The sequence below is a fragment of the Protomyctophum parallelum genome, assembly GCF_964188405.1.
Source record: "Protomyctophum parallelum genome assembly, chromosome: 19".
Classification (NCBI taxonomy): Eukaryota; Metazoa; Chordata; class Actinopteri; order Myctophiformes; family Myctophidae; genus Protomyctophum; species Protomyctophum parallelum.
This window is the reverse complement of record NC_139717.1, coordinates 41,180,296-41,197,668: the sequence shown is the minus strand read 5'-3', so window position 1 is coordinate 41,197,668 and position 17,373 is coordinate 41,180,296. Positions and strand designations below refer to the sequence as shown.

Genomic DNA, 17,373 nt, shown 5'->3' with positions numbered 1-17,373 from the left:
AAGGAGCAGAGTCTGAGTGACTGCATGCTTCCCAGCCCACTAACTGTAAACCTCCACACATGCACCGCCAGGCCAACGCACACCTTGACACCACCGTCCATTAAGGGCTGCAGTGAGGTTGTATTTACCGACTCTCCCCCTAGGCGTTTCATCCCATGTCGTAACAGCGTTGCACGGCTGTTAAGTCTTCCCGACGTCAGGAGACATGGAATTGATGATGGACTCATGTAATAAGTGTAAGGCCAAGCACATCAAAGCAGGCGGCCTCAATCCTTCACAGCATCTCCTCGCCGATATTCATTTCACTGAGATAATTAGTTTCAACTCTTATCGGTTTTCAAAAATAACCTTTTTCCATGCCAACTAGAACATTTACACGCTTCCACAGGAACCGGCCGGGCGATGAGGGACCGAACCTTAGCCGAATAGCCGTTATCTTTTTGCTTTGGCACACAGCGCGAAAATAAATTAGGAATGTTGATACACTCATATCTGTGGTTCACAAGTTTTTGACAAGCCGCGACATGTTCACACTGCAGTTCCCTCAGAGCGAGAGAGAGACTGAGAGAGAGAGAGAAGGGGGGATGAAAAAGAGACAGAGAAAGCAAAACAGATAGATAGAGAGAACTCTGGAAAAAAGTGAAGAATGAAAGGGAACATGGGAAGGAAAAGAAAAGAGGATTTGGGATTGAGAAAAAGGTTGGGAGAAGGGGATTTGGGGGCTGAGGAAGAATAGAAAGAGAAGGATTGGTGACGGAGGAGAGAGAAAGAGAGAGGAGAGAAAGAGAGAGCAGGGGTTTTCCCACATCAAATGAGGAGTGATAGGGCTAATTGAAGTCTTTGTGCCTCTTGAGGGAGGTTCTAGGATGAGAAGGTGGAATTTCCTAAATGCCTCCTTTGAAAAAAAAATGAACGAGAAAAAAGAAGGCCTGAGTTCAAAGTTTGTGTTTATTTCACCACACCAAACACATTTAAAAAATATATACGTCTGCATATATCATCTCTGATCTACATAAAGTAACAGTTCAAAGACAGGCTGCACAGAGAGAAAATTGCATTTTCTTTTACAGCCATCTCTCATTTGTTGCCACACTGCGAGGGCAAAACTGACTGAAATTGTATGTTGTCGTCAATGTAATTTAAAATACGACTCTCGTATGACAGTTCTGTAGCTGAATTTCCTGAATATTCACTACCATCTTCTTTAGCTGCAAAAACAACAGAGTTTGTGAGCCAGTTCCTAAATAGGATGTGGTTGATGGCAATACCCGGCGCAGTGACATTTTCTGGTATGGGGAGAGTGTATATGATTTTTTGGGGGGGATATTTTTCCAAGCGCAGAACTGTTAGCACTCTCTAAAAATAAAACTCATTTGGCTGTAGAAGGACAAACACGCATGCTATAAATACCCAAAGGCAGTCTCCCATTCATTGACAATGGATTAGTGCCAGGTTTCATATCTTAAAGCTAGGAGGGCTTCAGGGGAGAGCCGTTCACGCTCTCACTATGAAAAGTATCTGAAATATATTAATTATATATTACTGGCATTCTCCTGTCATGCAATTGTTTTTTTTAAGCTGGCCAGTTCTACCAAAGGTTAATTCCACGCTTGGCATTTGGAGACATTAACATTTTAGTGTTCATCTGATAAATGTCCACATCCACTTCCCTATTGCACTCTTGTCAAAACAAAGCTTTGAAGATCCCTAGACGGGGCAACCTTTTTTCCACCAACCATGGTAATTGCTTGTAGTGGCCAAATCTTAAAAGGCAATTATCCCCCGTGTGGCATTTGGCTAACTGAAGATGCAATCGCAGCTCTTCTAATGGAGCTTATCAATACAACACACAGCTTTGATCTCATGACATTTATCCTGGTCAAAGTTATGAGCACGGTGCCGACGGTGGTAATGACGCCATGAGCTCACTGTGAGCATTTGCCTGCTTTTTACACTGAGTAATGGATGCATGGTGTGGGTGCCTGTGTGACGACTGTGTGACAATGACCCACACCCACTCATTGCAACCACGTGGCAGCCTGGCTCTGTGCGACGGGGAAGAAGAAAGCTAAAGCTTACGCTCTGTGTGTCTGTCTGTGTGTGTATGTGTGTGTGTGTGTGTGTGTGTGTGTGTGTGTGTGTGTGAATGAGAGAGAGAGAGAGAGAGAGAGAGAAAGAGAAAGAAAGAAAGCAGGCAAGTGAAACCATGTTAGATCCCGTATTCAGCCAATATCTCTCCGCTTTTATAAAGTCCATGAAGTCAACTAATCCTTATTCAGTTCTTTCCTCGTACATATGCCTGAACTCAATTGCTCCAGACAGTGAATGTTGTTCACACTGTGACCGTGTCTCTGTGCTATCCCCTGTAGAGTCCATGGAGGCCCTGGCCAGCCTGAAGGGCAGAACCACCCAGCAGTTCCACTTCAACCTCACTTCCATCCCCGGAGAGGAGCTCATCACCTCCGCAGAGCTTCGCATCTTCAGGGACCAGGTCATGGCAGCCGTCGTGGCCTCCGGCAACGACTCAAGTAACGCCGCCGCCGCCGCCAGTGGAGGCAGCTTCCACCGGATCAACGTTTACGAGGTGTTCGGCGCGCCCGCCGCCGCGGGCGGAGAGCCGCTGTCGCGCCTACTGGACACTCGGCTGGTGCAGGACTCTCTGAGCCGCTGGGAGAGCTTCGACGTCAGCCCCGCCGTGTCTCAATGGACCTCCGCGGGGCGCCACAACCACGGCTTCATGGTGGAGGTGCTCCATCCCGAGAGTGGGGGTCGGGAGGAGGAGCACGCCCAGAGGCAGAGCCGGCACGTTCGGGTGAGCCGGGCCCTGCACGGGGACCAGGACTCATGGCCGCAGGCTCGCCCCCTGCTGGTCACCTACGGCCACGACGGCCGCGGGGACGCCGTGCTCCACACGCGGGAGAAGCGCCAGGCCGCCGCCCGCAAGCAGCGGCGGAAGCACCAGCACCAGCACAAAGCCAGCTGCCGGAGGCACGCCCTGTACGTGGACTTCAGCGACGTGGGGTGGAACGAGTGGATCGTGGCGCCGCCCGGGTACCACGCCTTCTACTGCCACGGGGAGTGCCCCTTCCCCCTGGCGGACCACCTGAACTCCACCAACCACGCCATCGTGCAGACGCTGGTCAACTCGGTCAACTCCAACATCCCGCGGGCCTGCTGTGTGCCCACGGAGCTCAGCCCCATCTCTCTGCTCTACCTGGACGAATATGAGAAGGTCATCCTTAAAAACTACCAGGACATGGTGGTGGAGGGCTGTGGCTGCCGGTGAGAGGTTTGGCGGAGATGGGACGGACGGACGGACAGACAGACAAAGCGAGGGAGGGATGGGAGGGGATGCAAAGACTTATAAGAGAAAGAGACATCTGAGAGGTTAATATGGACACCCGGTTTCCCAATGAAGACGTTTATTTATATGGAAGAGAGACACAAAACAGAGCTATTGTGGAAGAAGAAGAAGAAGAAGAAAACTATATATGAATATATTTATGTCTACGTAATGTTGGGAAAAAAATAAATATTTTAATCAGAGGAATATTCCTTTACTGGTTTTGAAAATGTATTTCCGATGTACATTTCGAAATGGGTGCAATACCACATGAAGTATAATGCTCAAGATTTTTATTTTGTATTTATTTCTATTATAACCACTTTATTTGTAAATAAATAATGTGTATTTATCGTGAGAAAACACGTGGTCGCTCCAGTCTTCCCAGATTGCATACAGTGAACACCAGCGCTTGTTGACTCAGCCTCGTCAGAGGGATGTGTGGCCAGCTCAAAACACGAAATAACATGAGCCTCGAAACTCTCTCACATAAATTAGCCGAAAAGGAATAACACACAACTTGCAAGCTTGCAAGCTCTGCAGCGCTGATTGCAAACCAAGCATGGACTCCTACAGTAAACGTAACTAGAGACGAACAACAATAGATGTTTATAGAGGAAGATGATGGGGGGGGAGGGGGGCCAGCTACAGGTCAAGGGTGCCAGTGGTGTAATGGACTGCTTGTAGGGTGTAGGGTCACGGGAGGGGAGTGACAGGCCTACAGATGTTATAACCTCCCCGGGGAGGATTAGAAAAACACCACGACATGTTTTCCCGCATCGCATGTCATTGCAAAGCTCCCTGGGAAGGCTGTTCTCTATAAGCTAAACCCCTGGGATTTTCGTCTTTTCTTGATGGCTATGAAGTGTGTGCATGTGTGTGTGTGTGTGGGGTGGGGGGGGGTTAACCTGTAAGCTGTCAAGTCTTTCAAAGAGGGTCCATGCTTATTTATAGAGTGATTCGAGACATGACAGGTTGCAACCTCTGCGGCCTCTCAGCCAGGGAAGAACTCTACAGTACCTATACCGCCACTTTAATTAATAATAAAGACAAACAAACACGCACCTGTGCCACACACGCTCAGACAGATTCTGATACCTGGGCAGGGAGTTTGGCTGCCTTCCCTCGCTTCCTTTTAGCTGATGGCTCTGATGTGTGCTTTCTGGCACAGGAGGGGGGAAAAAAACACCCTCAACTTGGCCATGGGAGCCGTTTGAGAAAACCCGTACGAGTAGCAGCAGCGGCAGGATAATGAAGAGCAACACAAACAATACCACACACTGACACCAAGAACAGATTAGGCGTCATGTTTTATTCACTGAGACAGTGGTTCTGGCTGGCTGGCAAAAACAAAACGTATCGTGTGTCTGCTGCAAGTCAGTCCAGGCCTGAACGCCCCGAGTTAATATCTTAATACTGTGATGTTCACACTGTGAAAACAATGCAACCTCTAAACCAAACTGAATTGCTCCAGAATGCTCCAGAGAGAAAGAAAGAGAGAGAGATGAAAAGTCAGATTTATACTTTGTCGTATAACGGTGACACTTTCTGAAAATAGCCAATCTACAAGCTTACGTGTCACGTCCGCAACACGGTGTGAGCTTGTAGATCGGCTATTTTCGACGTGCAACACAGCGGTACGACGGAGCATGAATCAGGCATTACACCGCAGCCACGATGGCGGATCAAAATCAGATGATGAGAGGAAGGGAAGAGAGACAGAGAAGGGAGAGTTTTGTGGAGTTTTGACTGACTGCATTTTCTGCTGTGTTTGCATTAGAAAAAGGGTTTGGAGGGAACACAGGGCAGCTCAAAATGCTCTAAATAGAATGTGTTTTTTTTATGCGAGCGCACATCGGGACCGTGGAATGTTGGTTTTCAATCTCAGACACATGCGTACGCTCGCATGGAAAACCAACGTGGTTGTTTTTTCAATCATCTATTCAAGGGTTTCCTGGTGGGCTTCTCTCTTCCAAAAAAACAAATGTGCGTCGAACAAAGATACGCTTGTTACTCATATTCGGAACTGTAAATCAAAACATTTTGAAAGAAGGGGCCGTGAGGCTTTATCCATGGGCAGTAAAATAAAAAAAAGCGCAGAAACGTCAAATTCTTTCATGTCACGCAGATTACTTCCCTTTCCACCTTGTGCACTGTGCAGTGTTTTCGCTCACAGAGGGGGTCACGTTGTGTCTGTTGACACAGACGCTGTTGGGCAACAGCAGATGTCAAAATACCCATTCTTATCCTCTCTGGTGGCGTATAGCGCCCGTCCCGCTGCGGATGATGCAACCGGCAAGTCATTTTTGTACCCGTTCGACCCCTCCCAACCCATAGCCTCCCTTCCCTTCCCTTCCCCTCCTCCACCCCCCTCCTCTCCTTCCACCTCCTCCTCCCCCGCCTCCTCCCCACCACATTTCAGTTTCAATCTTCTGCATGTGTTATTTTATTTTACCTTGTATCCGCTCCCCCCCCCCCCCCCCCCCCCCCCCCCCCCCCCCCAGTCCGCCCACCCCTACCCCCCATCTCCCCTCCTCTCTTATCCCATCTGGTGTCCATTTCTCCTGTGTAGGACCCCCACCAGACCACAACCCCAGCAGCAGCATATGGGCTCCCCTCGTAGCTCTGCTCGGTAGCAGTGCCTTGAACACCCCCCCGAACACACACACACACACACACACACACCCCGCCATCCGCCATTTTAATGGACTTCGGGAGTAAGTCACTTCATGCGGTATACACTAACGGTAATGAACATTTGATGAAGATCAATGGAACATTTTTTACACAGTACAGGACAAAGATAGAAAATGAAAGTTACCAGTAAACATTACTTGGGTTGAGCTCAAGAGTTTGGCCAATGAGGTATAAAGGGTGGTGGTGTGGTGGTGGGTGGGGGGGGGGGGGGGGTTTGGTGGTGCAGCAGCAGCAGGAGAGAAAAAATGCTTGTGTTAAAAAAGTGTTAGATTTAGTGGTTTGCCTTTATAGCTCAAGTCTATAAACCTTTCATTAGGTCGGGTGGAAATACTGCTCCCAGGGTGGGTTGCACATGGGCAGTGTTCCTAAAATGTCGCCCCTCCTGCACACCCCGGTCCCAGCTGAACTTGGTTCCGGTTGTTCGGCGTTTGTAGTGTGTGTGTGTGTGTGTGTGTGTGTGTGAGTGAGTGAGTGAGTGAGCGAGCGAGTGAGTGAGCGAGCGAGCGAGAGAGAGGGTGGATAGAGAGAGATGGAGGTTCTGACTTCAGGAATCAGGTTAGTGTCAGACAATTCCTTAGGGACCACTCCTAAAACTCTCACTAAGAGCAAGGGGTCAAGGGTCAAAGCAATAAGGGCCTATTATCTCTGCCATTACTGACTGACTTCCAGGCTCATCACGTCAACATGGGTTAGTGGCTCAGAGTGTGGTCAGCCAGTGGCTGGGACTGAGAAGAATATTATGGCTATGTTCCAGAATCCAGTTGTGTGCTGCTACTCGCGTGCTATTTTAGAGCACACAGGATATAAAGTGATCTATTCTATAGCATACACTTTCAGATTTCAGATGCTAAACGTTTTGTCCTTTCTTGTGCGCGCGCACACTGTCTGTTTGTGTGTGACTTTTTGAGTTCTACGTCAGTGATTTAGTAATAAAAGCAGAACTGTGAGATATGCTTTCTTGGCAGGATGCTCTTCACCTGCTACACAGACCTCTGCAAAGTCGCTCTCCGCAAACTGATTTCCCCCCTCGTTCCCCCCCCCCCGAACATCTGGCAAATCAGTTAAAGGTGTGCTGTGCACTCTTTGTTTACGCGCAAACACACAACAGAGCGGCCGCACAAACTGACGAACATAACACTGGCATTAGCGTGGCGGGGCTCTTTTCGCTCTGCTCTGCGTACTGCGAAACCACACCAAACGGCTTCTCGGCAACTCCAAACAACCAAAATCATAAGGCCTATAAAATCAGATTTCCAGATTTCTTGGCTGGCCGCAGATTTTGGAAAGTATGCGGCCGGCACGCCGCCGTGCACCCCCTGATTTATACTTGGTTTGAGTGCCGTGTCGTGCACTTAACCCATTCTGACCTGAGATCAGATTCTAAAAATGTCAGTCGCTCTTCGATTTTTCAAAAATAGCAGACCTACAAGCTCGTATCGCGCCACTCGGTGGCGCGATATGAGCTTGTAGATCTGCTATTTTTCAATAGATAAAGCATAACATGATGCCAACACCAAAATTGGTGCCCGGTCAGAATGGGTTAAAATAGCGAATCTACAAGATCAGCTATTTTCGGGGCGCGCAGCGGCGCGCAACTTAAGCATAAATCACCCTTGAGATGGAGCAAAGTGCTCCATCGCCATGGGAGATTCTGGGCCGGGCTCGTGCCAGGGCGGGACACCAGAACGACAGGACGAAGGGAGGGACGTGGGGAGGGGCGACAGGGACGGCGGCCACTTTGGAGTTCTTTTTTTTTCTTCCTTCTTCTTGTTACAGTCCTTCACCCCCCTCCTTCATGCGCCGCACACGCTAATTTTAGAGGTGGTGCACATGGGTGTTTTTTTTTCTTCTTCTTCTTCCTTCTTTCTGTTTTCCGAGAACAGCCAGCGAGATGACGTCCAGCATAGCTGAAGCTGTGGCATCTGTGCTGCAGCTCTGAACACATCAAACGCACCCCACGTCCACACACAGATTCAGGAGCAGAGCAAATATGGAGATTGCTTTTCCAGAATGACTGTAGTGATGATTGTACTTTCATATATACAGTCTCATTACACTGTGTGTAGTGTATGCACAAACCCATTTTAGTGTGTGTGTGTGTGTGTGTGTGTGTGTGTGTGTGTGTGTGTGTGTGTGTGTGTGTGTGTGTGTGTGTGTGTGTGTGTGTGTGTGTGGGTGTGTGTGTGTGTGTGTGTGTGCGCGCGTGCGCGAGCGCAACTGTGTCTCAATCTTGCTTATAGTGTTTCAGTACAAAATGCAGAGCGACAGTGCTTGTAGAGGAAATGACAGTTGCATTACTAAAAGCCAACACTAAGTTGTTCCTGAACTATGCTCTGCTACTGTCATTAGTGTTAGAGCTAATCATCCGTGCAATCACAGTGAGGCTGGCCTGGAGTGACATGCTGGAATTATTACCTCTGGCTGGGACTCGCTGGCAGAGAGAGAGGGAGGAGCCCACATAACAGCCTTAAGAGTCAAGGCAGTATAGTGTAATAGCTGGGCTACGGTGTACTGTCAGCAGCTACCCCGCCAGCTGATTTATACTTTGTCATATTATGGTCGAGTGCTGACCATAGCTGATGCACGAGATCACAATGTGTTGCAGATGCGATGCGCCGTGAGCTTGTAGATCTTTGTCATTTCCGGCACCGGTGACCCCGTCGTACGATGACGGATAAATCAGCCTTTATGGTCGTCTCGAGAACAAGGCAATGAAACCGTAGAGGATGGACGCCGGAGCCTGCGCCAGACAGACGATGGCCGGGCACATCGTTACACCGGAACGCTTCATCTCTCGTCCAGGGGACTGTGAATCACACACACCTATCCTGTCATCGACGGGGGGGGGGGGGGGGGGGGGGGGGTATGTGGGTGGTCATGTGTGACTCTTTCCTTCCCTCCTTGGCCCCATATTCCCTCTCTGTCTTTCTGGTAAAGAACTACGTGATTCTCAGATAGAGAAAGAGTCTGTGAGTGTGAGAGTGTGCGTGTGTGTGTGTGTGTGTGTGTGTGTGTGTGTGTGTGTGTGTGTGTGTGTGTGTGTGTGTGTGTGCGTGCGTGCGTGCGTGTGTTGTGTGTGTGGTAGGTGGGGAATAAAAGTTATAAAACATTGGAAGAGTGTTTTAGAATATGGTAAAACGGCTACTGACACAGGGAAGTAATTTATAAGCAAATGAAGAACCTTGTGGTGGGTGACACTACAGCTAGTTGTCTGATAAAGCCAATGTGACGTGAATGAAGGACTTCGGAAAGGGGCTGTGTGCACCGTGCGCTTCCTTCCTCCTTTCACCTCAAGGTGAAAATAACCTGCATTCGCTAAATTATACACTATGGCTAGGCTATGGGTTTAAGGATGTGTACCTTTGCCGGTTTGTGGACCAGCACGTTTCCACACAGAAAAAGGACACAGGAAGCCAAGTCCATATGGACCACATATGGGCTTCCATGAAACACAGGCTCGGGGAGGGAGGATGGATTCGCCTCCAGACAACTGTTCTGAGGTCAGCGCTGTGTTTTCTCCTGTGATGGTTACAGTTAAGAGTTCGCTGGGGGAAGGGTTATGAACTCATCTGATCCTGGAACCGCGTCAAGCTGCAGCATCGGGGGGAGGGAGGTGGGGGCGTGTCCCTTTGAATAGGAGGGTTAGCGTGTGGTTAACGGGGAGCGTCCTCCATCTTTGTAGCAGGAAGTGAAGAGATCAATCACGGGATGAAGTACATGACACTCGCCAGCATGCCTGGTAGATAAATGTCAATCTGAGACACAGTAAATCTCGCCATTACCACATATAAACTTCAAATCGGGGGATGTACCAATAACCCATTCTGACCGGGCACCCATTTTGGTGTCGGCATCATGTTATGCTTTAGCTATTTAAAAATAGCAGATCTACAAGCTCATATCGCGCCACCGAGTGGCGCGATACGAGCTTGTAGGTCTGCTATTTTTGAAAAATCGAAGAGCGACTGACATTTTTAGAATCTGATCTCAGGTCAGAATGGGTTAATCAGACCAGTGTGTGTCCGGCGGAAACCTCGTATGAATCTGATCTCAGGTCAGAATGGGATAAAACACAAAGCGCTGGGCTCGGATCTTATCGTTTGGCCTGATGATGATAGCTGCTATAGTGGACAAAGTTTTTTACACGCCAGTTGGTATAATCTCAGTCTCGGCGTAGAATCTTCGACTCCCCGACTATTTGTAATCACAAACTTTGTCCTAACACAAACATGAAATGCCATTGACATTGAATGGCCAAGTTTTGCGTGTTTGTGTACTAAACACAAACATTGAAGACAAAGGTTGAAGACGCAAATTCTATTTGGCCGGAATGATCATGCAAAAAGTACCCGAAAGAAAGTAAAAAACAAACTAAACTAAACTAAAACTAAAACAATACAACAAAGCCCACAGAGCTCATTCCATGTGTGGACTGGACTGTGTGAGGAAGTGAAGACATTGTGATTTGATGAGCATGTGTGGCTTCTTTCATCTGTGTCCAACCAGTAGGTGGCAACAACCCATCTCCTATACTGTCTTACTACTGTACGGTGGCAACAACCCATCTCCTATACTGTCTACTACTGTACGCTGGCGGGAAATGTACTCAAATGTTTTACTTAAGTAAAAGTATCAATACTGCAATATAGAAATACTCCGTTACAAGTAAATGTCCAGAATTCAAAGTGCACTTGAAAGTACAAAAGTATGTACTTAAAGCACCAAATGTACTTAAAGCACCAAAAGTAAAATGTACTCATTGTGCAGAATATCCCATTTCCAGTTTTCAAATGTATTAAAAACATTTGGAAATAGCAGATCTACAGGCTCACAATTCGTCGCATTGGAAGCTTGTAGATCGGCTATTTTCAAATGGCCGAAATGTATATATGGCTGAAGTGGTTACTGCATGTTTTGTAATGAGAATTTGTAATAACAATCAAAATCTACAAAGTAACTATAGTAACTAAAGTTTTCAAATAAATGTAGTGGAGTAAAAGTACAACATTTGCCTCTGAGATGTAGTGGAGTAGAAGTAAAAGTAGGCTACAGGAAATTGGAAATACGTAAGTAAAGTAAAAATACCTCAATTTTGTACTTAAGTACAGTACTTAAGTAAATGTACTTAGTTACTTTCCACCACTGCTTACTACTGTGCCACACATAGCCTCTAACTCACCCACCCACCCTCTCTCTCTCCCCCTTTCTCTCTCTCTCTCTCTCTCTCTCCTGACAAGTGTCAGCCACAGACAAGGCCAAGATAGTGAAGGATTCTCAAATTGATAGCTAGGTATCACGTATCATTTCTTTCAAGCTTGAAGGCGGCTCACTGTGCTGGAGGTATTTCTGTATGATCACATTCCAAAAAGCTGCTCACCCCGGGACGACGGAGCGAACGGCAACTCAGATATCATTGTCATGGAGCTGTGAAGTTTGCCAGTTTAGGCACCTTGAGAGGCTGCAGGCCTGGAACGCCAGTCGACCAAAAGCATCAGTTGATCCCCGGCTATGAAAGGAGACCTGTTCTGCCGTTTTTTGGGAGCCTCGGTTGGTGGTCTATGAGAACAAGCTGCTGCTGAACCCTTTTGTGCTTATAGCAGATTACCAGGAGGCTCCTTCCAGATGCAGGGCGGTATATAGAGGCGACCTGGGTTCTATTTCCACCGGGTGCATGGGACAGATCTGCTCCCCACACTTTTCTCATCAGGCGTAATAAGCCTCATATAAGCCACAGGGTCGCCGCGGTCAAGGACACGTGCACCTACCTACCCCCAGCCGTCCATTTGTCTGTCCGTGTCTCGATATATCCGTCCGTCCGTTCGTTTAACTGTTCATCGGTGCATTTGTCCTTCCATTCGTCCATCCGTCTGTCCATGTAACCATCCAGTCTGTGGGTATAGTCTCTCCTCCCGGCCTCCTCAATCTTTCATTACGATGGGTGTTATTGTCGCACCCCTCAGTGCTGGAGGCAGGCCAGAGGATTCCGATGTTTAATGTGAACTTATTTCAGCTGCACACTCTCAACACTCTGTGACCGCCTTGCAGCCTCAAGCCTGAATAGAAGGTCAGGAAAAATGCTCTACGTATTTACTCTAACTGCAGCCGATCGCTATCTTGTTGGTCAGACGTTGCCTCACACACCTATACCGAACGTGTTACAGGATCTTACTGCTAGATGTGTGCATATATACAGAGTGAATAACAAAATCACACAATTCACAAAAGGTATACCAACGAGTTAAATAGAAAGGAAAAAAAAAAAATTAAGTGCTTTGCAAGTAAAAGCACTTGAGCAGAGGTACTCTGGGAAAATAAATCTCCAGTACCAGTCACCTCTCTTGAGGCCGGGCGTCATCGACCTGAGTGTGGAGGGAGATGAGTGGAGCCTGTTTATGTAAAGAGCAGGTCCCCAAAACCTGAGGCCCCTGGCCAGCTCAATTCTGAGGTGTAACTCACACTCCCTCACCCCCCACGCTCTCCCACAGCCTGTCAGTGCGGCATGGCAAAGACTGCCTCACTCCAGCTTCCTGTGACTCACTTCCTGTGTCCCGGCCCTGCACCTGCGCTCCCCTGGGTGATGTCATGGCAGGTTTTCCCTCTTGGAGTCGCGCTACCGAGCATACTCCCCGCCGTCTGGCATATTATGTGTGTGTGCGCGTATACGTGTGTGTGTGGTTTGTGTGTGGTTGTGTGCGTGCGTGCGTGTGCATGTGCGTTTTCTGTGTGCATCCATCAGTGTGCCTGGCTCCGACATCAATCAGCAGACCCCGGGGTGAATACGGCCCTTCATGGCTTCAGTGATGACCTCTTCCATGAGGCAAACAGAGGAGAGAAGCACATTAACCCATTCTGACCGGAGATCAGATTCATAACGAGGTTTCCGCTGGACACACACTGGTCTGATCAACCCATTCTGACCTGAGATCAGATTCTAAAAATGTCAGTGGCTCTTCGAATTTTCAAAAAATAGCAGACCTACAAGCTCGTAGCGCGCCACTCGGTGGCGCGCTATGAGCTTGTAGATCTGCTATTTTTCAATAGCTGAAGCATAACATGATGCTAACACCAAAATGGGTGCCCGTTCAGAATGGGTTAAAACGACAGCAGAGGAAGAGAGAGAGCAGTACTAGACAGAACATGGAAGCGGTCCCAAAGCTGGATTATCGTGAACCCCGCCTCTCTCTCTCTCTCTCCTTTCCCTCCTACCCTCCCAAAGACACCAGTGTCTTCGTCCATTCCATTTTCATATCTGCGCAATCAATTACATCATTTTAGGAAGCGTGCTGCGAATTCAGACCGACCTTCAACCTGTTGCAAACTTGACCTCTGCATGAAGGGGGAATCCGCAACGCAATGAGGACAGAGAGACAAGCCCAACCTCTAAATGCCCCCCGATATCTGTAGGAATAATTATATTAGGCTCTTCTACCAGCGGTGACCGCAGTGAAAATGATAGATTGCGGGGAACGCACCACTTGGACGGGCCTGTGAGCAAATGGAAATATCGTATGAGAACCGGTGCATACTTTTTTCCCTTATCCTGGACCGTACGAGGTAATGTTGTTTTTCTTCTGAACAGACCCTTTTTTTTTCTTCTTCTTTTTGCACATTTCTTTTTCAATCCTTCAAATTGGCCGAGTGGTTCGTGAGCTGGCAGGAAATGCTCATGGCTCCCGTCAGCAGAGGAGAAACCCGTTTGGGGTCAAGGGTCATGGGAGGAAGGCAGCGGGCATGTATCAATATTCATTTCCTTTTCTGGTATACGTTCGCAGACCTCTCGCTTCGTCGCACTGTTTCTCCCCACATCTCTTTCACCGCGTTCCGCGTCATTACTTCTCGCCTTCGCCGCCTGTTGACAGCGTTACCGGCTCTAATGGTGTTCTGTGGGAAAAGTTAGCGCTGTCTCCTACCTACGTTTGTGTCTGCCGCAATATATTTGTGTGTTTTTGGGTCTACAAGTGAATGAGTATACTTGTGTTATATATCATGTTTCTTTTTTTGAGCACGTGAGTGGTGACTGGTGAGTGAGTGAGTGAGTGGGTGAGGATCCGTGTGTTTGTGGGTTAGCTTCTGAGAGCTAGCATAGTCCAGACGCCAGTGGGAAGAGGAAGATTTCTAGCTGTATTTTCCCCCGTCTTCCCCATCAACTGCACTCCTGGTAACTGTTCTAAGTATAACGTATCCCATCCCAGTATCCCAAAGGAGTCCACTGCAAGACAGTTTGATGCATGCACTATTGGGATCCATTGAGATAATCACTTTGGACCGGTGAAATAGGCGATAAAGCGATCGCAGAGAACCCCATTTTCCCCCATTAGAACAAGCTGCATTTAGAGGCCCCAGAGTTTACCAACATTCAGGGATTGACTTTGGACTGCATCTCGGCGCTGTCACTGTGCAAACAGCGGGCGTTTTGTTGACTGGGACATAAAATAGTGCTGTTGGGTTTTGGGTTTCCAGAGCGGGATCAGGGCTACAGTATATTGAGTCCATGTGGGGAGTGCGTTTTTAATCTGAGCCTTACCCACAGTCCTTCCTGTTTCTAATTTGGCGCTGCAGCGGTTTTGTCCCTAGGCCAAAAGCCTCTCTTCCACAGAGTGTCTATTTCCTCTGAAGTGAATAGTAGCAGGTGTGCTGGCCCAAGATCCCTTGGTGAAGTCTGCTTATGAATGGCCCACATCTCCCTCTCTCTCCTTCTTTCTCTTTCTCTCCCGTCTTTGTTTTCGTTTGTTTTTTCCTCCCTTTCATTCTCCTCTTTCGTTCTCTCGTACATTCTTTCAGTCTTTTCCAACATACCTTTCTTTCTTTGTTTGCTGTTATGTCTTCACTGTTCTGCGGTCACTCCTGTTCTGCACACACCCACCCCCACCCCCTCCCCATTTTCTTTCATTCCACCTTTTCGTTCTCCTTTCGAGATCAAGATGGAGTTGTTTGATAAGTCGTAAAGCAGTCGCTCGCTCGCTGATGAAAACAATAAAAACCAATGGGGAGAAGAACAAGGGCAGCACGGCCACACATCGACGCCCCGCCAGACATCAGACACGCTAAATCACTTTGACAGTAAAGATGTCAAAACAATCCGAATTAGGTTCAGAATTAGGTTCACTGGAAATGCCTTTGTTGTGGCCGGATGTACTAACCCATTCTGACCGGGCACCCATTATGCTTTAGCTATTGAAAAATAGCAGATCTACAAGCTCATATCGCGCCACCGAGTGGCGCGATACGAGCTTGTAGGTCTGCTATTTTTGAAAAAATCGAAGAACGACTGACATTTTAGAATCTGATCTCAGGTCAGAATGGGTTGATCAGACCAGTGTGTGTCCAGCGGAAACCTCGTATGAATCTGATCTCAGGTCAGAATGTGCTAAAACACCTTCCTGTGCACGGCCCCTCTTCAGCAGCAGATTATGCCTGATTTACGCTTGGATGTACATCGGGTTGAGCATAGCTTGTGGATGTTCTATTTTTGATGTGCGACACCGACGCATGGCGAAGTACAAATTAGGTCTTACAGCACTGAAATTAGTCAATAAACTACATCCATTAGAATAGTATAGGTCGAGATAAAGAGCCATACAGAGCAAGATAGAGAAGTGAGAAATGTACAGTATATGAGCATACTGTATGTGTGTGAGTGTGTGCACAGCACACGCATCCAACAGCATTGAGGGAGAGGCTGTATTGCTTTGTCTGTGTGTGTGTGTGCGTGTGCGTGTGCGTGTGCGTGTGCGTGTGTGTGTGTGTGTGTGCGCGCGCGCACACATGCATGCATGACTGCGTGCGTGTGTGAATCAATCTTCCACACTTTGTCATCTGGTCCCGCCTGATCACTGAGAACTCATCCACTCAGTGAGCGGAGGAGACATGTTGTCAGGCTCCTTCAAGGAGGCACCGCGATTGGAATTAACCCCCGGTGACCTTCACTGCTCCTCCACCTCCTGCTTAAAACACGCTGCTTAATGAGTTGGGCTTGTAAGGGTGCGGGGCGCCTGGCAGAGTGGCAATAAATCCCATCAAGGCGCAGTCATATTTCCCCTTATCTCAGAGGGAAAACTAAAGGGGAAAAGAAACCATTGCCGGGTGTGAATGATTTGTGAGTTAACACTGGATTGCGATACTGTTGGCAAGGCAATAAGGAAACTGGGTCCTGACCGAGGGGTTATTTAGCTGGAGCACTTACACACATGAACTTTTAACGATGTTTGTGTTTATTCAATTTTGCCTCTGCGCCGTTTGCCAAAGTAGGATTTGGTGTAAAGGTCACGATGAGTGAGTCGCACACTCGATCCCAGAGGTTCCCAGAAGTTTCAAGCCAAGCCAGACTTTGCTGCATAACGCACACTTTGTAGCCGATGATGACTAACAATAATGATTGAAAGCGATTAGCATTTTGCAGTCCATTCCTCCGCCATGAAGAAGTGCAGAAAAACAAAATATTCTCCCCTTTTGACCTTCCATGTTACCCCCCCCCCCAACACTTCAGCACACTTGTCTGTGGAATAGGAAATGCCCTTTGACCGCCCCTTGGCAACAATAGAAGCTCTCCAGCCTGTGTTCGGTGCTCTGTACTCCCTTCTGGTTCCCTGCCAAAGACAACCGCGGGCATTTACGCGTCCAGCCGTGGTGTTTCCGGCATCTGCACACGCTCGGTGTTTACACAGGATGTTCAAACTCGATGCAGATTAAACAAATCCAATTTGGATAGCCCGAGTTCAATCGCCTCCTTTATTTCAACATTATAGGAGCATGAAGCTGGGGCCCAGATCACCGCTCGTTCCCCTTTTCCAAAAGGATTTGGGTGAGGGGTTCAGGATGTGTGTATGGGGAGGGTGGTTGGGGGAAGGGAGGGGGGGGCGGCGATCTGTGCACCAATAATTCCAGAAAAGTATTTTGAGAGCGTTTATATGTGGATGGATGTCATCCGCTCGCTCCCCACCGGCTTGCATGTGGTTAGATTTACTCAGTGTGGTGGTGGTGGCGTGTTTTTTTTTGTTCAAACATCTCTCCCCAGCTCTCTCCCTGGCAGAGCATTGTGGGTCTTCTAAGGGCTCATGGGTAGTTTGGCATTAGCTCTGTTCCCCACACTTATGGTGCAAACAGAGTCCTGGCTTTGTGTGCTCACATGGCCCTGACCAGGCAGGCACACACGTAGCACGATTGAATCTAATGAACATATAATTTTGTGTGGGCCTTTTTTTTTCCCTTTTCATTTTTTTTTTGCATCCCACATCAGATAATCACTGATTACTTAAACTCAGGAAATACAGTATAGGTCAGACGTCAAGCGTGCCAAAGTTCACATTCTCATAAGGGAGAGTCGAAAGCTTCCA

The 17,373-nt window shown here is 48.1% G+C and overlaps 1 protein-coding gene across 1 annotated transcript in view; it reads left to right on the top strand.

The window, feature by feature from the left end:
• Positions 1 to 3,700, top strand: part of bmp2b (bone morphogenetic protein 2b) — a 7,438-nt gene extending 3,738 nt beyond the window's left edge. Inside the window, exon 3 of the mRNA XM_083790193.1 lies at positions 2,370 to 3,700. Coding sequence (XP_083646319.1) covers positions 2,370 to 3,286 — 917 coding nt within the window. The 3' untranslated portion in view covers positions 3,287 to 3,700. The remainder of the gene's footprint in view (positions 1 to 2,369) is intronic.
• Positions 3,701 to 17,373: the final 13,673 nt, after the last annotated feature.